Here is a 27,488-nt window from a genome sequence, read left to right on the forward strand (position 1 = left end):
AGAAACGCGTCACATTTCAGATCCAAAACAGTTTTGCAAGAAAAAGTAGATTAAAGCGTACTGGTGAACTTATGTCGTACCATCTTTTAGTCGTACTGTTGTTGTATCCGGACAAAAAATTGCATCAATTGCTGGGGTTTATTGTTTTGAATTATTGTTTGTTTTAAGTAAATTTAAACATATGGTAATAAATTTATTCTACTTGTTGCAAAAAATGAAAAAAAAAGGTGTCCTACATCGTCTTCAAGTTGTACTCGTCCCAGATTTTTGTTCTTGTTTGTATTAAGTGTTTCTTAATCAGAACATAAACTATATTTCTAATCAAAAAAGGATCAAATTTTCCCTAAAAACTGCGACTGAATTTTAAAAAGTTAGCATCGATCGCCTTTAATCTGCGTTAAATGTCTTTTGTTTGCTTTTTGCTAGTTGCTCTAACCCGATTGAATCATTTCCGAATTTTGTTGAGTTTCAAACAAAAGATTATCCACCTGACTCTTTTTTGATCTTCGTTAATCGTCATTTGTAATGTTAAATGCAGTTTGTGGCTAAATTGAGTGAAACAACTGTCTTATCATTAGTCCGAACAATTTTTCTTCAAGTTGAAAAAGAGGTTCCCTCGAGTTGATTCTTAATTCTGCTAAAAAATATTTTTGGAAATCTTCAGTCTTTTTCAATGTGATCAGTTCACCCCTTCAGTAGCTAAGGGATGCCAACGAGGAAGCAATATTTTTTCTGTTTGTTTAGAGAATAGTAAATTGTTTAATCAAAATCAGCTGCCATCTCTATACATGAATACAAATCTGTTTTGAATATGTAAGTGCACGTCATATCACAGCTGAGTTTGTTTGAGTAGCAAGACTGAGACGTTTCTGGATATTTGTTTAGTTGGCTATGCGCCCGGACTTGAGATGCAGAGCATTTCAGTCCTGAACCAGCACATTTCAAGTGTAAAAACTTATTTCAGTTTTGATACATTGCATCTCCAGAATATTTTCATAAAATTTCTCAAAATATCTAAAGTCTGAAAATTACTCATACACCAAAATTAAGTCTGAGCAGAGTAATGTCATACTTTTGTAGCATATAAAGGGTTATTACTATAGTAGAATACAAACTACTTACATATAAGCTAGTTAGTCAGCAATTACCACAAAGCCCATTTAGCTTAGTGGTTACATGTTGAGATAAAATTTACAAGTACCCACGCAGAAGTTCGAATCGCATATAAATCAAACCATGTTGGCGGGAGTTAAGCTGATCATTTTTTTTCATGAAGTAAATTTTACTCCAAAATCAAGACTGGCCAGTGTAAATTGGGACATGAACCGAGTACTGGCCGGCCTAAAAAACAGAATGTCGCTATACTGATTCAGCGCTGATTTACTCTGCCACCAACCTGCGGGCAGTAATTCAAATTGATAGCTGTAAAGTCTGCTATTTTCAGCGGTCTATTTGAGCATTACCTTGTTAAAATAGTTGATTGGGTAACTCTATATTGGGAAAATGTAAAAGCAAATTTTGTTATAGTAAGGACAGTAATGAGAAATTTGCGTCTGTTTTTATGCCCTGCTATATCTTTGATTTTGTCAAGTTTTAACAAGTTTTTGATTTTTTGTTCTGATTTTTTGGATTAACAAGTTCTCTTTTTTTGTAAAGAGAAACTTTTATTGCTGTTCGTCCGATTAGACACTGACGCAGTTTATCGTGTCTGAGCTCGCTGATTGTTGTGTTAAGCCTATTGTAAGAAATCCAAATAGATATCTTTAAGATTGGTGAAGCTGATCAAAAATCTCAGAGCAAGCAAAGCATCACAGCCTGGTTCTCCAGTTTTACTCAGGAGTGATTATTTGCTCTATTCCTTTTGACAAATGAGATCGGCAAAACTATTAGCCGCTCGGTCGTTCAAAGCGACTTAAATTTTTGCTGATTGATGTTTAAAATTATCCGTAGCGATAAACTGTATTCAATTGAGCACTGAAGTGTTCGATATTGGATTATCTTGACAAACCTAACACGAAAGAAATTTTTTTTAGGAGCAAAATTACAGCCAAAACGAGAGCCAATTGTTCTTTGTATCAGTCTCAAACTGTTCTTTGTATCAGTCTCGTACACAACTCAAACAGTTTTTTCAAACCAAATAATATTTTCAAAAAGCATGTGTACCATTTTGTTTACTCAGCACTGATCGGTGTATTAAGTATGTGATTAATGTCATTAATTACCAGGTAAATACCAGGTTACGGATATGAGGACTTTGGTACATCACAATGGTGGTACGTCAGGCAATGGTGGTACTTGCGAGGCATTACGTTAAAACCATGTAAAAGCGCCAAAAAACATCAAGAAAGTGACAATAAAGAGTTAAATTATGATTGTTTTTGCGCCATTTAAATGGAATTGCAATAAATGTGGTTGAGTGTATTGGATCCATGGATAACTTTTCGGATCCATGGATAGCCTAGGGTCAACAATAATTATGCGCTGAAGCCGTGGTCGCTCCACGTTTTTCCGAAAAATGGAAAAGAGTATGAATTGTTTGTCGCAACTTGTAAAATGTTTCGTTTTCGAATTCTTCGAATTAATTTTTTTTACAAATTCTAGATTTTAAAATTTATTGTATACTTCAATGATATTTTCTAATGGCTCTTGCTTCGTTCAGTTGTGGCGCCAACACAACTAGGAATTGCAATCCGTCTGGAGCCAAAACAAATTGTGCCTCTGTGAAAATCCAATCGTTCAGTTTCATCGGATTTGATATTGAGTGAATCATGTCGATGATTTGAATGATTGGGCGCAAAATTTTTTTTGCCCTCTTTTGTTTGCATATTTGTGATTAGTAACATTAAAAAAAGGCAGGCTACGATATGTGATTTTTGTCCTAAAGGATCATTGGCAAAATTTTTGAATGCAAATATCATGCTTTCATTTTGAAACTTTTGTTCCAGTTTTTTTTTCAGTTTGATTGACCGTAGATTCAAGTTTCTTATCATTTTTTGAAAAAGTATTTATGTTCAGATCAATCCACTGAAGGCTTTTTCTCTTGAAAGTTCTATCTAATTTTTCCCAGTAAAAAATTTAAGATTACTGCTTCTGACCACTTCTTCGCGAATAAGAAAGTAATGGTTTTGACAGTTTTTCCCCGAGTGCTTTCAAATTTGTTCAGCAATTTAGCACATTTTTGTTTCTCTGAGACACAAAGTTATATCTGTCAAAAAGAAATGTTTCTCACTCGAATAAATAAGTTTCTATCTTTTTCTTCAATTCTTATAACGCCAGTCAATTTTTGATTTTGTGGGTTGATTTTCGGCTGAGAATTGGTTCGCTTTTGGCGTCCACACTGAGCGTAACATCGGTGCTGCGACCTTGTAACTTCTCCTGCACACTTTGTCGATGATTGTAACTATCGACCCATTATCGAGAAAAGCATAAGTTTTCAGCATGTTGACAGAGCTCTATGTTGAGACAGGATTTATTCGAAAGAAACTCGTACTTTTGTTACTCTAGTTGATAGTCGATGGGCTTACGTCGGCTGCGTTACTGACCTTGTACTTTGGTTTTTGAGCGTAACGATTAGTTGTTTCCCTTTTAACATCCTTTTATACAGCACGCATTTACTCTACAATCTTTGATTGCATGTCCTTGCGCTACACATTCATAACATAAACGTTGCTTCTCCACTGCTTAATATCGTTCATTCATACTTGTATTGCTGAGTAATGGAAAGTTACACATTTTATGAGTGCCGTCAACCAGTGGAAATAGCTCAGTTTGCATGTGCTTCGTTTCTTTCAAATTGGAAAAACGCGCTGAAAGTCAATATCATTGAGAAATAATTGTCTCTTTTCAGGTTTCTTGTTTCTTTACTATCGCTCAACCTTGAAAATTGAAAACCGATCATGCACGACTGCTCTTCTGGATAGCCGTTTTTTAATCGGATCATGCCAGTCCTCTTCGTTTTTAACAACTTAGAACTACCCCTTCTGATTGAGGACTTGAAGTAGTTAATCTAACTGCTATGTACAGTGGTGAGCTTGGTTGCAAATCACCAATTTTCGGTGCTCTTCGAGCATGTTCTCAAAGTTAAACACCATAACTCATAAAATAATCAGACACGATTAGATGTGAGGCTTCACTTGACTTCCCTTGCGGAGACTCTCCAGGTGTGCATCAAGGATTTTTTGGGGGCTTTCAATTTTACTCTCTAGACTGCTCCGAGCAGCATTGCAGAATTGTCCCGAACATCCCATCCCAGAGATTGCTGACTTTGCCTTGCCTGTCAGGAGAGCCTTCTGATGGCTCTTTTTTTGTGAGTCTTGTTTTGGTTAATGATTCGCATTAGCAATGAACATACTACACCGTTAGAGCCATTCTGGGGGCTTCCGTCAAACTTATTCAATTTCTGCATAACCACACTTGTATTGTAAACCAGCTCTGGGGCAACCGACCCGTTCCTCAAAAGTTGTGAAAGGATCGTGTGAACTGTGATATCGTAAGAAGTGACTATGTCTATTCAGCTCAGTGGCCGCTTCAATGCGAGCTGAGAGTCGATCTACTGTCAGATGGATGTCCATCTCACCGGCCAAATTCAACACATCTCATCTCTGGGATCCAGTTGAAGGGTTATTTGACTAGAGCACTGACAGAGTGTGAACAAACATCATAATTTCCTATTTCTTGTTCCTTCACTTTGCGCAAAAACTCACGCTTTTCTACCAAAAATTGTCGTTTTCGATTTACTTCTAACACATTTCCGGCTCCAGCTCTCTTTTGTTCAAACCTTGCATGTTGTCGTGGTATCTCTGTTTGACTATCGACATCAGATTTCTTTATCTGATCTCAACGCCGTTGCATTGCTGAAAATATTTCCATTTTAATTTAAGTATCTTGACCGCCTGTTGTTGCTTCATTATGTAGGTTTATACAACAAAAGGAAAGGCTGTTTTTGATCTCGCTTTCGTTGCTCCCTTTTTAAAAAAAACTGCAAAATTTGTTGGTAGAGAAGTATCAGTCTTTTTGGTTGATCTGAAACTTCTACTTTTTTTTCACGTTTAGCGCTAACTCCTTCCAACATAAATTGAAGCCTTGCTGTCTTGTTGGGTTTTCGCTGTTTTATCATGACCCTTGAAGGTGTAATGTGAAATTTTTCTGATTAGGAATTTTTTGAGACTGATATTGGTTAAAGGCCCGCAGCAGCGATGAATATTATAGACCACTCCAGCGAGTGGGGGGTTCAGACAAAGTTGTTCAATTTCGGCAGCGGTAGGCTACTGCTATCTGCATAACCATTGCTGTATTCTAAAACTGCTGTGGGGCAACTGGCGCGTTCTACGAAACTTCTCCAACGGTCATATGAACTGTGCTACCGTTAGAAGTGACTACCTCTTTTTTGCTAAGTGGCCGCTTCAATGCAAGCTGAGAATCGATCTAGTGTTGGAAGGATGTCCAATTCACCGGCAAAATCCAACGAATCTCTTTTCTGAGGTCCAGTTAAAGGTTCATTTGTCTGGAGCACTGATTGAATGTGGGCAAACGTCATAATTTTTTTGCTGGTCCCTTCATTCTGCCCAATAGCTCATGCTTTTCTTCCGGTAGTTGAGACTTTAATTCGATTTCTTTCATAAACATTTCCAGCTCCAGAATTCTTTATTCAAACTTTGCCTGTTTTGAGGATTTTTTTTGTTTCAAATTCGATATTGAATTCTTCATCTGTTGTTCACGCCATTGCTTAGCTGAAGTGGTTTTCAATAAAATCTTGGCCGCTTGTTGGTGCTCCGTTTCAATAAAATTTAGGTGGTTTTCAATAAAATCTTGGTCGCTTGTTGGTGCTCCGTTTTGTAGGTTTATACAACAAAAGGATAGTTGTTTTTGATCTCGTTTTCATTACTCCCCTTCTTAAAAAATGCAAAATTTTTTGGTAGAGAACTATAAGTCTTTTTAGTTGTTCTGAAACTTCTACTTTTTTTACCGTTTAGCGCTAACTCCTTCCAACATAACTTGACGTTTGTAGTCGCAAGGCTTTATTGCTGGTTCATCAAAACTCCTGCACGAATAATGTGCGCTTTTTGTTGATTAGGTCTGAATAGCCTCGCTGCTTTTGTTCTAGGTTTTTCATTGGGATCTCTTTTTGATTTGCACTTTTTGACTCTCCTTGCTGGCTCTTGATTTTTTCGATTCCTGAGTGCTGGTGCCTTTGGTACTCTAATCATCAAATTGGACAGATGTTGACTTCTACTGTCTTGGTGGCAGATTAACTCTAGCGGCAGCTCTTTTTATCAAAGACATGGAAAACTCTACAGACCTCAGTTCGTTGTAGCGGTTTCAAATCTTTTCAAAACATAGGTTTTTGCAGTTAAATTTTGTCAACTTTTTTATCCCCTATAATGTAGATTAACGTACCATAATTTCTTACTCCTCTAGTGTCAATAACTAATCAAGCAGCTTTTTTGTTCAAGAAAACTGTTTTGCTTAGTGTTGAACATTTTTTTAAATCTGAAAAAACTAATTTTGCTTGCCTTTTTGATTAGAAAAATTCAATTTTCAAACCAAACATAGGAATGCTGGTTGGGAACAATTGTAGCCCTTTAACTTGCCTACAACTACGCAAAGTTTCATTCTGCTACAGTTAGCAGTTGCCAAAAGGAATAACCTTTAAGGTACCAATCCAACAATAATAATAATGTTTTTAATAACCAAAGACTTTGTTCTTTTTTCTGCAAAATTGCTTATATTAAAAAAAGCTACATTTGGCTACAACCAAAAAAATGACTTCAAATTGTGCTCCATTTTTTTAGTATTGTTCCCCACAGTTGGAGAGATTGGGAAAACCAAACTTGATTCGTCTTTCCACAAGTCAAAAACTTTTAAACCATTCAATAACATGTGGTTCCATAGGAACTCTATGATAGTTTCAACAATCTTTGACCTATTTATGGCAGCGTTTGATGCTCCTTTTAACTGCTAGTCACGATTTACACGTCAAAACTGCATATTTTGTTGGTTGTAGACAAAGAAGTCAAACACTTTTACATAACGTTACTTTTTCATTGAAAATTACATGTTATCGGAATTTTTTTAACCACATAGAAGCTTTGTCGCTTGATTTTGGCAGTCAAACTTAGCGTAACATCTACATTGTGTTTCGGTCTCTTAACTTCTCTTCCACACTTTATGCAATGATTGAAACTATCGACCCACTATTGAGAAAAACATATGTTTTCAGCCTGTTGACACCACTCTATGATGAGACAGTGTTTATCCGAAAGAAACTCGTAACTTTGTTACTCTAGTTCGTTGTTGCTGGGCTTACGTTGGCTGCGTAAAAGCCCTCGTACGGTTGGCTTCCGAACGTAGCGATTGGTTGTGTTTCTTGTAACATCCTTTTACACAGCACGCATTCACTCTACAGTCTTTGATTGCATGTCCTCAGGCTATAGATCCATATATATGCGTGGTTTCCCACTGCTGCGTACCGTTAATTCAGACTTATATTGCTGATTAATGGAAAGTTACACAATTCCATCAAATAGTGGACATTGCACGATTTGCTTGTTTTTCTTTTCCTTCAGATTGCGACACTTACTGAGAACCGATATTATTGAGAAATCTTGGTGTCTATTCGCGGCTCTCTCTTTGTGTAGTTTTCGCCCACCCTTGAAATGTTAAAACTTTTCAACATAATAAGACCACCAATTCTCTTTGGGAACTTGAAGTATTGAATCTACTGCTATCAACAGTGCCGAGCTTGATTATGTGCAGATCACCAGCTTCTACCTACTCTTTGAGCGGGTTCTCAAAATTATACTCTATACTGAGAAGTTGATCACTCCTGATTAGTTGTTAGGCTTCACTTGACTTATCTTGCGGAGACTCTTCATCTCTGCATCAATGATTTTTGGGCCTTCCGTTTTAAAAACTTCTTTGCGATGTCTTTTTAAAAACTTCTTTGTGATGTCTTCACTTATTGATGCAAATCAATGGTAGTCTGAAATACATTGCATTTATTAGACGACCCTCAACAAAATCTCCCGCGTAATCTCAAAGCTTGTTTCGACGCTGCAGTTGCGTTTTTTTCTCTAAAAGCTAGAAAATCTGTTGTCAGAAAATTTTTTATTTATTTGTTTAGCCTGAAGCTTCTACCCTTCATAGCGTTTTCTGTAAAATCTTTCCACCATAATTTGAAGTTTCTTTCGTATGCAATTTGTGCTGGCTGTTTCTCTACGGATAAATAAAAAATTTTGCTGATTAAATTTGAAGTGCCTCGTTGCTGTTTGTTATTGCTTTCATTGTATAGTTTTTACATTTGAGCTGATTTCGCACTTTAAAAAATTACGATTTGATTCGCCTCGCTGGCGTTTGGCTGTTGATTTATTCATCTTTTGGTGGATAGTGGTTTGATACTTTTTTCATCAGATTGGACAGGAGTACGAATTCCGCTGTCCTGGATGCGGATTTAATGTAACGGTTGCTCTCTTATCAAAGACAAGGAAAACTCAGTTCGCCGAAGCAGTTTTGGAAAGAATCCTGATATTATGTTTTGATGTTAATTTTTGTGAACTGTTTTATCCGTTATACTGCAGATTATTGTAATTTCACTTTATACTTATATCTTTTCAACATAATAAAACCACCAATTCTCTTTGGGAACTTGAAGTATTGAATCTACTGCTATCAACAGTGCCGAGCTTGATTATGTGCAGATCACCAGCTTCTGTCTACTCTTTGAGAGGGTTCTCAAAATTATACACTATACTGAGAAGTTGAGCACTCCTGATTAGTTGTTAGGCTTCACTTGACTTGTCTTGCGGAGACTCTTCATCTCTGCATCAATGATTCTTCCGTTTTCTAACTCAAACTAATCCAACAAGCATCATCGAACTGTCCAGAAAATCCCACTCCAGTTATTTTTGACTCTGCCTTGCCTGTCAGCAGAGCTTTCGGATGGCTCGTTTTTTGTGAGTCTGGTATTGGTCAATGGTCCGCAGCAGCAATTAAAATGCTAGACAACTCCCGCCACTCAGCAGGGACGTTAGTAAAATTTGGTCAATTTAAACATCAACAAGTTACTGCTGTATTGTAATCCAACCCGAGGTAACCGACTGGTTCTTCGACCCTTGAGCAATGATCGCGTTGACAGTAATTTCGTGATAAATGATTATGTTTATTCAGCTCATTGGTCACCTCAATGCGAGCTGATGATCAATCTGGTGTTAGAAGGATGTCGATTCTACCAGCAAAAAATAACATATCTCTTCTCCAGGATCCAGTTGAAGGCTGAATTATCTGGAACACTGGTTGAATGAGAACGAACACCATAAATTTCCGAAGCTGTTCTCTTCAGCTAAGAACGCACGTTTTTTTTCCAGTAGTTGATGGTTGTTTTAGGTTTCTTCCTGCTCATTTGCAGACCTAGCTGTATTTGCTCAAACAATGCTTGTTCGTGGGGAAGGTTTCTTTTAGATTCGATATCGAATTTCGTCATCTGTTCTTCACGCCGTTATTTTGCTGAAGTTTTTTAAAAACTTCTTTGCGATGTCTTCACTTATTGATGCAAATCAATGGTAGTCTGAAATACATTGCATTTATTAGACGACCCTCAACAAAATCTCCCGTGTAATCTCAAAGCTTGTTTCGACGCTGCAGTTGCGTTTTTTTTCTCTAAAAGCTAGAAAATCTGTTTTCAGAAAATTTTTTATTTATTTGTTTAGCCTGAAGCTTCTACCCTTCATAGCGTTTTCTGTAAAATCTTTCCACCATAATTTGAATTTTCTTTTGTATGCAATTTGTGCTGGCTGTTTCTCTACGGATAAATAAAAAATTTTGCTGATTAAATTTGAAGTGCCTCGTTGCTGACAACTGACTTTCAAATTTGCACAAAGTTACTTTTACGTAGGAACTTTGTTTCTCAGATTGAAAAAAAAACTGAGAATATCAAAAATTTTTCTCATTTCAACAAGTCAAAAATAGTTAAACCATACAATCACTAAGATGATCTACAAAAACAAGACACAGTAACACGTGGTTAACCGGTAAATAAAAATTAGTTTCAATAGGCAATGTATATTGCGTCTCTCGTTAGTTTTGCGTCTTTTGTTGGTTTTAGATAAGTGTCTTTTGTTGTATCACCTACTGGTTTTAGATAGGGATGTCGACAGAAAGTGAATTGCGTCTTTTGTTGGTTTTAGATAAGGATGCCGACAGAATGTGACCTTTTTAAATAACGTCACTTCTTCATTATAATTTCAATGTCTTGGGAAGTTTATTAACCACATCATAAAAATGTCCAATGTTTTGCTTCAAAAAAAGGTTGATTTGCATAAGATCTTTTGCAAATTTGTTCAAGTCGTAATATTGTGTTGCTGATGTTCGAGTATGAGTTTTACTTAAAGTATGGCCATAATAAACTAATGAAAATTAAAAAATATATTTGACAAAAGTGCACAAATCAAACCAGCTTCAATAGAATGTAGCGAACCAAATTTGTTCATGCTATTCTAATTTCACCGTCCGATTTTGTCTGCGACTGATTTTTTATAAGTGAAAAGCAGCTGCCACAGGAGACGTAATCTGTTACAATTGTCCTCTATTAGTTTGTCCAAAGGCTTTTTTCAGCTAAGAAGGCTAGTTTCCTTTGAGTTTCTCGCTTTTTTTTATCGTAGAGGGACTCTGTTGTTAGTCAGTTATGGTCGCCATCTGTAAATTGCACTCCGAATTGACTGACTGTTTCGGAGTGCCAAATTAATGAGGCGAGAGATTGTTCATCGGAGCTAATACATTGTCGTACTTATTAGCGGTGCTTATTAGAAGTTACCATTTGCAGTGCAAACGTTGTGTGCAATAGTTTTGGCTGAATTCGCTCCGCACTATTGCTCATAAATTGTATTTATATATTTATTTGTTTTCATTACAATTCCTTAGCGGTACTCGCCTCTCGATTGCAAGCTATGGAGCTTAGTGAGTGATTTGCCTAGCAAACGACACTACTACACTTTCAGGTTGAGATAGCGCGATTTGCCTGTCGAAAGCCGATTTTTAAAAGTAGTCAACTGAACAATGAAAACGTTAAAATTAATCAAACAAGATCAGCAAATTGATCATATATAATTTCACATGACAAAACGAACAAAATTGTATTAGCTGCAATTCTTGGAATTTGCAACTCTTAACAGACGATGAGTCACATAAACATTCTGACGAAATTGTGAAAAAAAAGAAAAGAAGTGCAAATAAAAAAACAAGGCTGATTATTATCTTAGAGGACCTAAATCCAATTAAAACTGAATCCAATAGCTCTTCAAAAAACAAAAATTTAACGTCAAATATACCACTATTTTACAATTCCTCTAAGGCGAAAAAATGCAATTTTTTATATTTGAATTATATCAGAGAGTTAGTTTTTTTTTGATTATCATACTTGCTGATTATCAAAGGAAATAAAAAAAGAGGTTTAAGTAGTTTCTTCAATCACTTTCTGAAACTGATATTCTCTTTGCCGCTCTATCTGTCATTTCACTTTATTCATAATATAGGACACATAGTACAAGTTGGTGATGCTTCGAACGATCCGTCAGATTCCGTTATCGAAGTGGATTTGCGTATTCCCTTTTTTTTTACTTTAGGAAGTTGATCTTGTAGGTGTCTGCCTGCGTTGTGATCACTGCGTCGGTTCGGGATTTCTTCCGGGAGGTAAACAACTTCAATTTATGCTATTGTCACTCGCAAAACTATTAGCGATGATTTTTTCGGCATTGTTGACATTCTGACAGGTAGCGCTTGCGAGAAGCTGGAGTAAATAGAAGAGACCCAGCTCGTGTAATCATTTATTTTCCGGTGTTTATTTTTTCTCATCCCCCAATTCTTTGTTTGGTCATCTTTGTCAAGTTTAGTGATTAAATCATTTGTTTTCCTGTAACTGTTTTCGGTCTTCGTACTGCAAGTTGAGCTAAAACTGTCGGTCTCTCCGCTTTCGTGCTAAATTTTACTAAATCTGAGAGCCTAACTATTACCTTCTATTTTGTCGTAATAGAATGCCAACTTCGGCTGTTCTGTTTCGACTCTTGACAGCATCTTGAATCAGGTCCTGTCTCTGTTTTTTGAGCTCTATGTCGATTTTTCACCCCTCGTCTCATTTGTCTTTGAAGTGAGTTTTTGCCAGCTGAGAGTTTCGATTGCAAAACATTTATGTTCAAAAATGGCTTATAAGTTAAAGTTTTTAGATCTGGACCAGATTTTATTTTTATCAAGAGGGATATTGAGCTTGCGACTAAAGTGAGCTTCAAATTGAGATTGATTAATTGTTTTTTACAACATATTCAAAATTGGTAGATTATTGAATTTAAAGATGCCTTCACATTGAAGTGACTGTTAACCGCGGTTTTAAAACAAGCTGAACGAACTTTCATTCTTTGTATAAGCCTTCCCACAAATGCGATTGCTCTGTGACTGTGTAAGGAGTCTTCTATTAGTTTAACTTTGTTTTTATTTCATATTGCTTTAACTTGCCGGCCAATTGGAGATTTAGCTTGATCGGGCCTATTGATAAGTGATTTGACATCTAAGAGCAAAATTGTGAATAAATTTAAGAGGATTGGGAGCATTCGCTCTAGCGAATCTTACAGCTGTAGGAATTTTATACAACTTCAACGGGCAAAAAAATTTCTTGATCTTTTTCCCTGTAAATAAATTGGAACGTCAAATTCTACTTGAATTCACTGAATTTGGACTTTATAATAACATTGAAATGTTTTCCTTTACTGAAAGAAAAAGTGAGTTTGAAGCTTTTACCAACTATATTGCGAATTTTGCGTTTTGAAATTTTTCAAAGCAGATTTCGATGCATCTATGGCATGCATTTTACAAAAACTGTTGTCATACGGAGACATCTGATTGCAGCTCTCCTCGCAATTTGTTAGGATGCAATCCCTTAATTTTTTATTTTTGCGTATTTTGATGTTAAGAAGGCGATTTATGTCTTGTAGAAGGTTTTCAGGAAAGCGAATTTGAAGGGGCTAATTATAGAATATGTCGCTTGTTGATGGCCTTTTTTCACGGTGGTAGTATAAGTTCCAAGTATTGAGGGTGTGGTCATAGGTGGTTCTGATGAAGATCCGGCCTCTCCTCTTAGCAAACTTTAATGAGGATGATTAGCGCAAGTTTGGTAGAGTTTCATCCTCAGAATTAGTTATCATCAAACACTTTGAAATAGCAATGTTGAGTATTGAAGAAGTGAAATGATCTAAAAGGGTGAAATTTGACACAAAGGGTTCTTGAATTAGTTGTATTTTCTTTTGGTCAGCTAAAATTGGAACGATTGGAACTTAATTGAAAATTTGTTGTCATTCTACAGATACTGGACTTCTTTTTGGATTTTAGGCCAAGAGTTGATAGATTTTTAAACCATTTTCTGTTTGTTTGATTGTCAGCTGATAAATAAGCTTCAAATTGCTGCGCGAGATCAACGTAATTTTTCGTATTTAATCATAACTAGTTCGCACATCGTTTAAGTGCTTCTTTTTTGAACAAAATGAATTTCTCATCATATGTGGAAATATTTGCAGCTATTTATTGAGGGCTCGCGAAATGTGTTCCAACTAATTCATTTTTACAACTGTCAAATGGTTTATCAAAGAATTAAATGGAAGCAATCTATCAATCAACCTTGTATGACAAATATTCCAGAATTTATTTACTCTATTTTTGCGCCTAATTGATAATAGAGCTCTCTGGTCTGTTATGACAGCAAACTGAATGGCAGCAAACGGCTACATTATTAATTTACATGTTTGAAAAGAAAAAAAAATCAAAGAGTGTAGTGTGATGGGTTAGTGAGAAAAATTATACATCTGATCAGACCTATGAGTTCAAAAAATCTAAAGTTTTGATCGGAACAATCCCGGGCTTTCATTTTTGTTCCAGTGACCTTGTAAAATGGTATGAAATGTTGCAGGTCGAGATAATTTTTCCAAGGATCTCCGACATTGGAAAGGGCATCTCTTAAACTGTTTGATGCATTTTTGATGAAGCATTTCATGATTCAGGTGTTGGATGTCTGGACTGTACCCTCAGAGGGTTCGTGCCCCTGTACCCTGGACCCAATTGGACTTGAGGTGGTGCAAGTGAGAGGACTGACAGCTGGACAGGATTACAAGTTGTTCATGCAACTGACAAGTGCCTATGGGAAGAAAGGTCCAATCACATCATTCGAACAGGCTACTTATACTGATGAGGTTAGGAAGCCGTTCAGCGGAAATAATCAAACCTTATATTCAACTCCTAACATGGTGTCTACGGTACTTTGCGAATGTTTTTTTTCAAAGTTTGGATTTCGTGTCATTCAGAGATTAAAAGAACAAGCTTCTACTATTTTAGAACAAAAGTTGGTAATTTGAGACCAGCCGGTGATGACTTCACCCCCCCCCCCCCCGGATCACCCTCCAAACTGATGTAAGCGTAGGGGATAATTGTCGAGGTGGGTAAAACGATGTAATATTAGTGGGGGTATAATCCTAGATTTAACCACCCCCCCCCCCCCCCCAACAATTACCGCCAATTAGTAGTCGGATGGGGGGGGGCTGTAATAAAACGATGTGAAATAAGGGGTTGAATGAGGGCAGTGAAGAGCAATGGGGTAATGTTAAATTTTACCCCGCAAATATAAACTTAAAGATATGTCAGAACAGAAGGATAAATAATGGGGTAAAACAATGTAAGATATCGGGGTAATTGGGGTTACCCCACCCATTACCACTCACTCTTACATCGAATTACCCTACACCGTTACAAAAAGATGTAAGAGTTTTAAGGTTAGTTTGCTAAAAATTCCCTCGATTACCCCCTACATAATCTTACTACTTTTTTGGGGAGCGAAAGCTGAAACAGTTCCATTGAAACTAATGTTTCGGGATAAATTATTTTGGTTACGTAGAATTACTTTTTTGTCTACTTGACATTTTCGCTTCTTTAGAAGTGATTTTTGCTTTTTTTTGCAAACTTTTTCCTTTCGTCTTTTTGTCGTCACGTTTTGATTTTTGTCTTCAAGATTCAGTATTTAACCAGTGACGCTTGTTTCAATCATTTCTTTTTGTTTGTATTACTACGTCTTGTATGAATGTGACGGATATCGAGTAAGAAATGCTATATACTCGAGTGGAAATCTCTTGTACCATTTGTCGACGAAACATGATTCCGCTGGCAACATTACCGAAAGTTTCATCATCTTACCAATTCTCCAATTCTCTTTTATTTTCTCGTAATTTGAAGTTTTGGCTCCACAAAAAATATCGGAAAAATATTCAATCAAAAATGGAACTGTGATTGAATTGCATTGACTGACGTAAATTCAAAAAAAAATTGGTGGAAGTCTCAACTTAATCTCTAGAGTATTTTATCTCAACTATTCGACAGATTGAAACGCTACTGTTGATCTCGTATTCGTTTTTTACTCAAATAGGAGTACCGGTGTTCTCTTTTTTTCTCTGTCATCTGTTTTAACTAGATATGAAATTTCGGTGTGATTGTGTTTCATGAAAATCGAACTGAAAGGGTACTTAAGGAAACGGGCTGCAATTTCATCCCTTCTTTTTTTAAAATTTTTTGCTTCCAATAAAAGTCGAAGAATTCTGTCCCAGATACATTCCTGAGTTGATAGTGGGCTGAATTTTGAAACGTTGCCGGTTGATTGGAAATAAGTGTTATACCTGTTGAAGATGATAAGGTTTCCTGCGGAATTTCTCTGTGTTCCGATTCGCTTTGTAGTGTTTGTTGTTGGATGTATGTTGGCAATCTTGTTTGTGTATCCGTTGAATTGTTGACAAGATCAGAACCGACTTTTAATTTTCTCCGAATCAAGTTAAGTTTTCTGCGGGAGTTGCGTTTGACTGCTAATGTCTCATCTAAGAACTGACAATGTTGTGATTCGTCTAGATTGAGTAGGAGGAACTCATTAGTCTTTTCTAGCTCAGATAGTAACTGCTGAACTTCCTTTTCTCCTTCTGTGAACTCGTTGTATGGCAGTTTATCATCAGTTGAAATATCTTTGATCAGACCGTTTACGCTCGATACGCAAGTTTTGTGAGAACTACGCTGACTTTCAACGGTTTTGGCAGGCATGATGAACTTTTATTTATAGAACTCCGTAGGTAAAAGTTTTTCGTTTTCAAGAGAACGGCTGTTTTTCGTTTGCTCAAAAGAATGTTTGAGGCTGTGTTGGTCTATTGTAATATCTTGCTGACAATTCGATGTTGATATTTGGTCACAAGAAATCTGAATTACTACGTTTAATATGTCTTTTGACTTTGGGAGATTTGTCTTGCTAACTGACCAGTGGCACCTCACGGAACCTGGGGACAGTTAGAAGACAATGCTGTCTCCACCAGCTGACCGATGGCACCTCACGGAACCTGGGGACAGCTACTTGAGATGTTTTTGGATGTAATCTGTTATCTCACAAGTTGTTCAAGAGGCAACTCACAGAGCCTGATAAACAATTACGGTAAAGAGAATTTGTGAAATTTAAGTTGAATTAGAAACTACCAGGTTGAGCAGATGCAAGTACATGAATTCCGTTAACACTCGTAAATTTTGCTCTGACCACTGTTATTCAAGGTTACGTTATAATCCTTGTACAGAATTTCTTGTTTGATAAGGTGGTGAAGGTTTGAGCGACCAGATTCGTTAAAGTGAAGATGATCTTTAGGATTGAAGTATTTAGCGCCTGATACGTGCTGACTGATTCCTCTATTTTTCCAGTTGACTGAAGGTTTGTGACTACAATTTCTGTGGGACACTTTCTCGAGGATTTCGTTAACGGCTGCTGATTGGTGTTTGTTTTCGTTTCCTTCTGGTATTCCTATGAGGTATACTTCTTTGGTTCGTTCGGTCAAAAAATTTGCGAGTTCAATCATCTGATTTGCGATATCAATGGGTGTTTTGTCTGAAGGTTTGCAGCCGTTAAACAAGTCGTTACCGCCAATAAACAGTATAATTTTACAGTACTGATTGATAGGGGGAACAAAGTACAGAAGACTTGAAAAGATGATATCGCATGTCACATACAATCAATGGGCATCAAGGCAATAAGTGAGTTATGATGTAGAGGAAAAAGTCTGGATGCCCAGTTGAAGTGGATTTGATTTGATGCTGCTGGAAATCCTAGTTAGCCAGGAAAACTGCTGCTGTATGCTGCTCTGGGCTGGTAGCTGCTGGTGAAAAACCCTGGTTGGCCAGGAAAAACTAAGCTGGGGAATGCCGCTTGTCGTTGCTTGCTGCTGCTGGGTACCCTGATTAGCCAGGAAAACTTCTGCAGATTGCTGCTGCTGGTTTGTAGCTGTTGGTGAAGAATCCTGGTTGGCCAGGAATAACTAGGCTGGGAAAAGATGCTTGTCGTTGCTTGGTTTTGGTGGGAACCCTGGTTAGCCAGGAAAACTCCAGCAGAATGCTGCTGCTGGTTGCTAGCTGTTCGTGGGGAATCCTGGTTGGCCAGGAAAAGCTGGGCTGGGGAAAGACGCTTGTCGTTTGTTGCTTGCTGCTGCTGGGAACCCTGGTTAGCCAGGAAAACTGCTGCAGAATGCTACTGCTGGGTGATAGCTGTTGGTGGGGGATCCTGGTTGGCAAGGAAACGCTAGGCTGTGGAATGCTGCTTGTGGATGGGGATGCTGAGTAACCAGACAAAGAGAATGGTTTGGGTAGACCGAAATTTGGCTGGGGTGCCTCCACGGCCTGGTTGGGGGTGCTGTCCGTAAACCACGGCGTTTAACCTCTGAGAATGGGTTGCGTAGACCGAAAGTTTGCTGGGGTTCCTCCACTCCCTAGTTGGGGGGTGTTGTCCATAAACCACTGGGTTCGACCTGTGGGGATGGGCTTGGTAGACCGAAAGTTGGCTGGTTTTCCTCCGCTCCCTGATTTGGGGTTGACCTCCGTAAACCACGGGGTTCAATCTCTGAGGGTGGGTTGGGTAGACCAAAACTTGGCTGGGATTCCTCCGCTCTCTGGTTGGGGGTGCCGTCCGTAAACCACGGGGTTTGACCTCTGAGAGTGGGCTGGGTAGACTAAAAGTTGGCTGGGATTCCTCCGCTCCCTGGGTGGGGGGTGGCGTCCGTAAACCACCGGGTTCGACCTCTGAGGGTGGGCTGGTTAGACCAAAAGTTGGCTGGGATTCCTTCACTGACTGGGTGGGGGTACTGTCCGTAAAAAAACGGCGGGCTGTTAGAACAATATTCGAAAAAAAATTGATGGGGGTGCTATGGCTTTGGACTTAGCTTCGAGTGTTGGCAGGCTGTAGTCAAGGGTTCGTGCCTTCTAACGTTGGTGCGCCATGTCATCAACTACATCTATAACTCTGCTTAAAGTTGTTAATCATCAATTCATATTGTCTTGGTGTGTTATCTTGGTCTTACTCATTTTTGCACGTTCTATTTATAAATCTTGGCTCTGACTGTTCAAAAATCAAGTTCATTATGAGTTCATTACACATATCATAAGAATATATAAAAACTTAGACGCACAGCTTTATGTGAAAAAATTTATTCAGATTCTCAAACTTGACCAAATGGTTGAGTCCACCTGTTCGCAGCAAATTGAAGTTTATTCCTCGGGGCAAATTCAACACAACCAAGGCTGAGGTGCCAGACGGGAGCAAGTATGTCCAGACCGTCCCAGACGAAAGTTGCCTATGTCCAGACATTCGTGCGTTCGCCAAACTACGTGAACCTCTCTGAATCATTGTCCATAACACTCCCACCATCTCCTCTATAAAATCATCCACACTGGAAAGGTTTTAAACTCTCAGATTACGACACTGAATTGCTGATCCCGAACATTTCATTATCAGTCAGAACCGAACTGATACCCTATTAAGTAAACAAAATATTAACCAGAATGTCAACGAACTCATACAAGCCAAACGCCACTGCCTGATACAAGAACCTTTGCCTTCACTGAAGATAGCGTCCTCTATGCCAACTCCAGAAAAGTTTGCACCCGTCTCAAAAACCCACTACAACCTAAATCCCCACCAACACAGCCACGCCTCCTCAATTTGATGAATTGGACGCTAATTTTAAACCCAAAATTTTCTGCTCAAGACTTCCTGAGGTTGAAAAATTCTTTGCTCCCTTTTCCTCATTTTAATCATAAACAAAGAACTAATAGCACCAGTTTTCATCCTGACTTGAAAGCATCTAGTATTCCAATGAACTTCTCCGCCTATGAAAATAGTTTTTTTATAAACACTGGCAAGTTATCTACGAAGTTTGCCATCAATTTATTGAATACCCACACCTCATTTGTCAGTTAGGCAAGTCATTATTAAAAATTTAAACGTCAGTGGGTTAAATAAATTAGAGAATAGTCTGAATTTTCAGTTTTTTTAATCAAAATCTCGACGAAAACTTTGTTCACTACAGATCCTACTTATTCGCGCTTCCAGTAAGACAACAAATGACAACCAGGAAGCCTATTTTCGCAAGTTCTCACTACCCTATCAAAATCCATTTAAATTTTAGCTCCTTTTGAAATCAATTGCAGTTGCTTTTTAACCCCACCCATCATGATATTGCACTCCATTCTCAGGTCACAAATAGAACAAAGCAGCAACTCACGCTTATTCATTCAGGTTCCCATAAACTTATTCACAAAAAATTTTCTTAATCCCATTCATCAAATACTCTTGAACTATTCTGAAGGTTATCTCAGAAACTAGGATACCCGTGAAACTTGTCACACTTTAAGGCCCCCTCGCTATACTAGTCAGCCACTTTTCGTGCCGATAGAAGCCCCTTTACCAATAGAAGAACAAAATCTTCAGAAAATTTATCAAGAACATCTAAAACCAACAATAAAATTTTGTCAAGAGCTCGTTTCGACAAAATTAAATCGCGGCTCTCGCAAGCATACAGAAACAACAGTTATTGGGCTTACAATTGATACAACTCAATAAATCAATATACTCAAGATTCAACATCACCCTACTTCATACACATCTCTTGGTCAATTTCTTTTCGAGCCAGATAACGTCTAAGACTCGAACTACAGAAAAACGATAAAAAGAACAATCTTTATTCAAGATAACAATACGTATTTTCAACGATAAGCTCTTATTCGATCACACATAACACTCCTCATCGAACGTACACATAAGACATCTTAAGTAACACTGGCGGCAAAAAAGGCTAGACAAAATCTGTTAGCCTTTTGTGAGCCAATAAAGGTCAATTCAGCTCATGTGTGACGTAATTTGACCTTGCTTTGGCCTTAAAGTTAAACCATTTAATGCGTGTTGTTAGTCTAATGATTTCATATCTAAGTCATCTTAGTCTAAATCGGGCTTGTTTAGCTTAAAACCTCTCTCAAACGGTTCGTTGCTCAAGGCACGTGTATTAGAATACGGATTTTGCTTCGTAAGGTTCGACATGGTGGGGGCTCGAACCACCGGTCCTTAGATTGAGAGTACAGTGCTATACTAACTGTGCTATTGTTACTTGTTTTGTTACGCATACAATTTAAATATACTCACTTACTTATGTCGCTGCATAAAATTCTCGCTTACATTTCTCGCTTACATTTATTTGTATTCACAACATCCTCCGGCCCCGAAAGTGGTGTACCAAAAACTGGGATCAATTTTACAACGGGTCTGACATAGTTACCGGACTTAGTTCTTATTTCGGCGGAACGGGCAAAACCGTCGTCACTAAAGCGAAGTTTTTCGATACGTCCTAGAGGAAAATGGCCTCGGGGAGATGAGTCTTCGGCGAGCCATACCAGATCTCGTGTTTTTAGTTCATCTGAAGCGGATTTTGACCATTTATTGCGACGATTCAAAGCCGGTACGTACTCATCCAACCATCGTTTCCAAATTGAGTCGGCATATGATTGCGCCCGGACGCAACGCTTTCTGTGATCAAAATCGTCAGTTTCAACTAATGAAGGGAGCATACTAGGACGGAACCCGAGAAGAAAATGATTTGGAGTAATTGCGTCCATTTCTGACGGATCATTGCTTACAGAAGTGAGCGGCCGGTTGTTGAGCGTCATTTCAACTAGACAGAATGTTGTTTGGAGCACCTCGTCAGTCAATCGGCGATTACCGAGTACATCGTAGAATGTCCGTTTGACACTCCGTACCATGCGTTCCCACGAATCACCATGATGGGGAGAAGATGGAGGGTTAAAGTGCCACTTAATACCTTTCTGTGACATTTTGCTTGCAATCGCACGTTGGTTCAAAGCTTTAAAGCAAGCTGACAACTCTTTCTCCGCACCAGTAAAGTTTGTTCCATTTTCTGACCATAGAACTTGCGGTGTCCCTCTTCGTGCGATGAATTTTTCTATGCCCATAACAGAAGAGCTGGTATCCATAGAATTTACGACTTCAATGTGGAGCGCTCGAGTTGTAAGGCACGTGAAAAGGAGCCCCCAGCGCTTCTCAGTTGAACGCTTGACGGCGACATAGAACGGTCCGAAGTAGTCTATCCCTGAGTTGGAGAAAGGTGGATTACCATAGGACAGACGCTCGACTGGTAGATCCGCCATCATTGGCTTCACTGTGTCTGCACTACGCTTACGACATAAGATACAATTTTGCTTGATTGATCTCAAAGCGGGACGAAGCCTAATGATAGCAAAACGGCGCTGGATGAAAGCTCGTATTAATTCAACACCTTCGTTGTGGTTTTTCAGGTGTGCCTTCAAAAGAAACAATTTTACTGCAGGATGACGGCTATCTAAAATATTGGGGTGTTTGAGGTCATAGTCCGCTTCGACCAAACGTTTCAATCGGCCGGTTGATCTAATCAAGGCATTTGGGCCAATGAAGGGCGAGAATGGTGCGATGCGACTCTTCTTGTTAATTTGTTTACAATCAAAAAGAAGTTTTTGTTCAACTGGGAATGATTCCAACTGCATGAGAAACTGAAGCTTAGTCTCAGCTACTCGAAGCTCATCAGGATTGCAAATATTGCGGTCTGGTGTAAGATATGAAGCAAGTTTGGGGAGTATACGGAGGAGATACGCTGTAATTCGAACTAGTTTGTTGAAAGAACTGTACCTATCAAAGTCAAATATTTTCTCAGGTTGCATTGTATTGCCGGCAAACGCCATTTGTGGCTCAGTTACATCCTTTTGAGAATTGTGCAAGGATGCTTTCGTTTGAAGGCTATCTCTGGTGCTGCGTTGAAAAGGGAAGTGAGAAGTCAACAAAAAGCTTGGCCCTGTTAACCAACTGCTTGTTCTTAAGTTTTCAGCTGACATGCCTCTTGTTCCAGCATCTGTTGGGTTGTGTGCAGTTGGCACATGGAACCATTGATCAACAGTTGTTGACTCTAGAATTTCAGAAACTCTGTTAGCGACAAATATAGGTTGCTTGTCAAGTGAACCCAGGCACCGCAGGACAGTGGTGCTATCAGTCCACATAAAGACTCTTTTCAAAGGAATTGTTAGGGCTTTAATTATGTCAATTTTCAATCGTGTCGCCAAGAGGGCGGCCTGTAACTCTAGGTTAGGAATTGTTAAGCACTTCATGGGGGCAACCCTCGCATTCCCTAGAACAAAAGCAATTTCAGTGCGTCCACTACTTCCTGATTTTACTCTGGCCCTGAGGAAGGCAACCGAGCTAAAAACATCCTGAGAGCTGTCTCCGAAAACGTGGAGCTCCAACTGATCGAAAGCCCCGGAGAAGAAACTTCTAGGGATAGTTAAGTTGCATAATTTAGGCAGATCTGAACTCCAGACTTTGAACCTATTCATCATTTTAATGGGCAGGGTGTTGTCCCAGTTTTGGTCACTCAGTCTCCAAATTTCCTTCAACAATAGTCGAGCAGTAACCGTGAATGGCGCGACCAACCCAATGGGGTCGAAGACTTTTGCTACTAAGCTGAGGACAAAGCGTTGCGTGACTTTTTTGCTTTCGTCGCACTTCGTGCCTCGAATAACGACTAAGGTATCCTTTCGATGGTCCCATTTTAGACCCAGAACATGTGAAGAAGTTTCTTCATCAGAAACTAAGATCACTTTAGGTTGGCATAAAAGATCATTGTTTTCGATTTCATCCAGTAAGTGGGTATGATACTTATAAATTTTGTTAGCTTGAATCCTCCTAACTTCAATAACTCAACTAACTTCTTGGACCTACTTAGTGCTTCGTGTGGTGTTTCTAGAGAATCCAATAGTCGTTCATATAGAATTTATCTAATACAGCTTGCGCAGCTTCGGGGAACTTACGAATGTTGTCTTTTGCTGTTTTCTGAAGGGCAAAGTTCGGGCAAGTTGGCGAATCATTCGCACCGAATATATGTCGGCTGTATTGGTATACCATCACTTCTGATGATGGGTCCTCCCGCCACAAAAATCTGAGGCAGGGATGATCGGCGAGTGGGACGCCCACTTGAAGGAACATACACTCAATATCGGCGGAGACGGCATACTTACGCTGCCTACAACGGATGAGAGTATGAATGAGACGCTGAAGTAGGTCAGGGCCTGTCAGTAACGATCTATTTAAAGAAGTTCCGTGGAATTTGCGCACCATTTATAACCCTTCTAATTTTTCCAGGTTTATTTGGATTTATTAGAGGGTGGTGTGGTAAGTACCACTCACGTTTGGATTGCTGACTGGGATCTTTTGGGTTTTCTACTCGAAAAACGTAGCCTTTCTCGACATCATCATTTATGTTCTTTGAATATTTAGACCGAAATTCTTCGTCCTTAGAAAGCATTTTCTCGAGGGATTTTAGCTGCACGAGCGCTGAGTAATAGTTGTTTGGTAAGTCGAGGTCGTCAATAGCCCAAAGCATTCCAACTTGATATCTTTGATCGTCGTGCGTCGTGGTTTTTTTAAGATTTCGACTGCTCTGCGGTCTGCTGATGACCTTGGATCAACTTCTTTCATTGCACCGTAAGACTCCAATTCGTACCAGGTTCTTAACTGTTCTACTAAATATTGTTCTGGCTCAACAATAGCTTTGAAGCAGGACGAAACGAAACTAGAGCTTGAAGGCAGTGGACCACTCAACACTCATCCTATTGGTAGACGGACGGCAACGGGGGCGCATTTTGATTCACTTTCAAAATACTCAATCGGGCGGATGGCGTGGTACACGTCCTGGCCTAGAATCATTTCGATATTCGAGTAGCTATACCGAACGGGATCCGGAACACTCAAGTACGGGTAGGTTTCTTGCAAATGGGGGACGTCCACTATATCAGAACCAATGTTTAAGTTCTCCCTAATATATGGACTAACCTGGAAATTTTCACAAGTGTTTTCTGCTATAGGTTTTACGGTGACATCTGTCACAAGTGTATCAATTGTTTGCTGAGTGTTTATCCCGCAAACCGTTAATTTGAGATTTTTACCCTTAAGCTTAAGACGTTCAGCTGCAGCATTCGAAATCCATGAATGACTACATGCGGGATCACATAGCGCAAAAACTTTTGTTTTCTCATCAGTGGGGCTAATTAATTCAACCTGTTTCACTTGCAGAAGACCTTTTACGTCCGATACTGAGGGAAAAGAGGACGAGCTAATCTGTGTCGGTAGTTCATTCTTACCACCAACTGTTACTGATGAGGACGGCTGTGTAGTTGGAGCATTGTTAGCTTTACTTCCTTTCTTAAGATTGTTTCTAGGGAAGATACGATCAGCTCCGTGTAGCAATGAATTTTGTGAACTAGTGCAACCAGAATCATTACATTTTCTGGGGTTGGGGCAATTTCTAAACTGATGTGACCCTTTCAAGCAAGAGAAGCAGAGCCTATTCTCAGCGACAGTTCTTGTTCTTTGTGTTGGGTTCTCACTTGTAAATTTTGGACATCGCCACAAAGGATGGTTAGCCTTACAATGAGGGCAAGGTTCATCTTTAATGGGTCTTGGAGTTTGGGTTTTCGTTTTCGCGTCAGTTATTTTTGAACTAAATGCAAAAACCTTTGAAGTTGTTTTTGTTTTCGACGAAAAAGACGGCTCTTCAGGTTTCGTTTTAAACTTGGCTGTTTTCATGCGGTCATGAATGTCAGATTTCGTTTGCAGCCAATCATTGAAATCCAGCAACGTGGGACGGTCCCATTGGTTCTTCACAATGTGTGAGCACCAAGATTCTTTAAGATTTGGCGGTAGCTTATCCAAGGCTTGATTTACTAAAGACGAACTTTGAAGATCGGCCTCATACGATAATGAACGAAACACGCCAACCAGACTAGAAATTACGGACGCATAGGCAATAATGTTTTTGGAGTTATGCATCTTTAGTGGGGGGTAGTTGTTCAGCTTATCCAGATGAGCACCAACAATGGCGTGTGGTTGGCCGAATTTTCTTTCCAACACTTTCATTGCGTCATTGTATAGAGCTCCTGAATACGCGAACTGTTCTATGGATTTCTTCGCTTTTCCAGTCAAAAGTCCTTTCAGATAGGTCAACTTGGCAGCATCTGAGAGATTCTGGGAATCTATTGCACTTCTGAAATGTCCTATCCGTTCGTGCCACAAAAGTGGGTCTCCATTGTAATTGGAAAGGTTTCATTTAGGCAAGGGATTGAGATGACTAGAAGTTATAGCGTCGGCCAAGTCTTTCACATTGAATGACTGATTTGTTTGAGGTATTTGTGCTGCGGTGAGAGGCGTGAAAGCGCTTGACGTGTATATGGGCATCGTGGGCTGTTGATAAAGAGGCGCTGGAGCTGCAGTTTGATGCAACGGTGCTGACACTGGTTTATTTGGCTGATTTACCACGGTAGCTGTTGAGAAGGGGTTTTGACGATAAAATATGTACCACCACTCGAAAACGATACCACAGGTTGGCTCATACTTGAGTTTGCCATTTGTTGTGCGTTCACTTGGGAAACTGACTGGGCTACAGTATCTAAAGTTGGCATATGCCAAAGAGTTAAATTCGGTAAGATGTGGCTTGCCATTGGTTAATAATTTTGACGATGGTTCAGAAGTGGTTTATGTCTACTCTGAACGTGTGCATTTTGATTCTGAGTGAACGGTTGGCTTAAGACAACATTCGTGTTGTTTGTATTAGCAACGACGTTTTGATTGTTTGTGCTCTGATTCACAAAAATTGGAAGATTTGTGTGTGTACTTAGCATCATACTGTTGTTTACGTCCGCTGCTTGGGTCTGCTGTTGTGCAGAGTTATTGTGATTGGCATCATTTGACATCAGATTCAACGCTTCACCCTGGGAAAAAGGATGATTAGCTCTAACGAGATTGTCCGATAAATTAACAGCCACTTGAATGTTCTGACTATCTGTTTGCAGATTTTCATCAGGTAGCTGCGCATCATTATTTCCCGAAGAAAGGAAGTACGATAACCCTCTGGGTGTTCGGGCGAAGCTGCTATTAGTGTTAGCGAATAGTGATTGATCGTGGAAACCTCCTAAAGAGGCTTGCGGGACTTGAGTAATGTCTGTTAGGAATGGACCTATCTGCGCGTCATTACGTTGCAAATTTTCAAGTGGTACATGATCTTGTGATCTACCAAGTAGTGGATTGATCTCCATCTGCGGAGCAGCAATTACTGGATTAGCAGCTCCTGAATTTCGTGGAACTTCTGAAGGCATTGTTTCGATCTAGGCAGGCAATGTGTTATTGGCGTTGGCATTGTTTACCCAATCAGTTACACCCTCAACAGTATCGATATGATTTGACGTCAGTTGATCGTTAAACTCGTTACCTAGTCTTTCATCTGAGGACTCCACCGCCTCGAGCTCGTTCACTTTGGCTTCAAAAAGCCTTTCTCTGTTTTCTTCGCTGATTGTGTTCAGCTCTAGTTGACGCTTTTGTTGAGCCAGTTTTAACTTATTTCCGTTTTCTCTTTCTACCTCCTCTCGCTTGAGTTTTGCTATTAGCCGTTCTTGACTTGATGCCATCGAATTCGTCTTTGTACCTCTACTCGACGCTTTCCTCTGAGTTTTGCTGGTACTTTGAGGTTCTGTGAGTGACTCGATGTATTGGCGCGCCCTTATCACATACTTATCATGTGTTTCGCTTGCTTCCTTCAACCAGAGTTCCAGGTCCTCGGTGATTTGTGCTTTGTTAGGGTGTTAGGCGGCTAACTTTATTAACTGGTCATTTTTGGATATTGCTGTAGACAAAAGGTTTTTGGCCTTGCCTACCATGGTTTCGACTCGTGCTTTTCGTGCAGCGCCCTCAATGGCTTCATCTATGCCTCTGTAAATTTCGTTTACGTTTAGTTCGGCTTTAGATCTTGCTTCAATCAATTTTGTTACTTGGGCTTCCATCCTTAGAACAGTTTTAAAAATTGAACTTCATTTAGAATGAATTTTTTATGCACTCAACAATTTTAGATTACAATATTAAGTTATGGGAATGCAGTTAAAGGGTTAACGGTTTCTCTAAGCGATCAGGAACGTAAGCGATGTGTCTCGTTTGTGAGATAAAGTTTTAAGAATAACGGTGAAGGCCGACGAGCTCAATTTAACAGCACCGCCACTAGCCAGGAGGAAACCACTGCCAAGCTATAGCCTTGCACTTAAGC

At 39.2% G+C, this 27,488-nt stretch overlaps 2 protein-coding genes across 2 annotated transcripts in view; one reads left to right on the top strand and one right to left on the bottom strand.

Annotated features, from left to right (window-relative positions):
• The window catches only part of LOC142342940 (uncharacterized), a 74,900-nt gene extending 58,139 nt beyond the window's left edge, over nt 1-16,761 (top strand). Inside the window, exons 5-6 of the mRNA XM_075394619.1 lie at nt 14,034-14,222; nt 16,744-16,761. Of these exons, the coding sequence (XP_075250734.1) occupies nt 14,034-14,222; nt 16,744-16,761 (207 nt within the window). The remainder of the gene's footprint in view (nt 1-14,033; nt 14,223-16,743) is intronic.
• A 516-nt stretch (nt 16,762-17,277) lies between these two features.
• On the bottom strand, nt 17,278-23,783 carry LOC142342942 (uncharacterized). Its single transcript, XM_075394620.1, has 4 exons — nt 23,581-23,783; nt 23,186-23,423; nt 20,540-22,791; nt 17,278-17,725 (listed from the first exon to the last, which is right to left on the bottom strand). Exons 1-4 carry the CDS (start codon nt 23,781-23,783, stop codon nt 17,278-17,280), a joined length of 3,141 nt encoding a protein of 1,046 aa, XP_075250735.1.
• Between the last annotated feature and the right edge of the window lie 3,705 nt (nt 23,784-27,488).

The sequence above is a fragment of the Convolutriloba macropyga genome, chromosome 7 (genome assembly GCF_964194025.1).
Source record: "Convolutriloba macropyga chromosome 7, txConMacr16.3, whole genome shotgun sequence".
In the NCBI taxonomy this organism is placed as follows: Eukaryota; Metazoa; Xenacoelomorpha; order Acoela; family Convolutidae; genus Convolutriloba; species Convolutriloba macropyga.

Coding starts and splice junctions, on each gene's coding strand:
- LOC142342942 (XM_075394620.1), bottom strand. CDS start 23,783: ATGCTTTGGGCTATTGACGACCTCGACTTACCAAACAACTATTACTCA. Junction 23,424..23,580: donor CAGCAATCCAAACGTGAGTG/GTACTTACCACA, acceptor CATCCGTTGTAG/GCAGCGTAAGTATGCCGTCT. Junction 22,792..23,185: donor TCCCCGAAGCTGCGCAAGCT/GTATTAGATAAA, acceptor CTATTGTTGAAG/GAAATTTGGAGACTGAGTGA.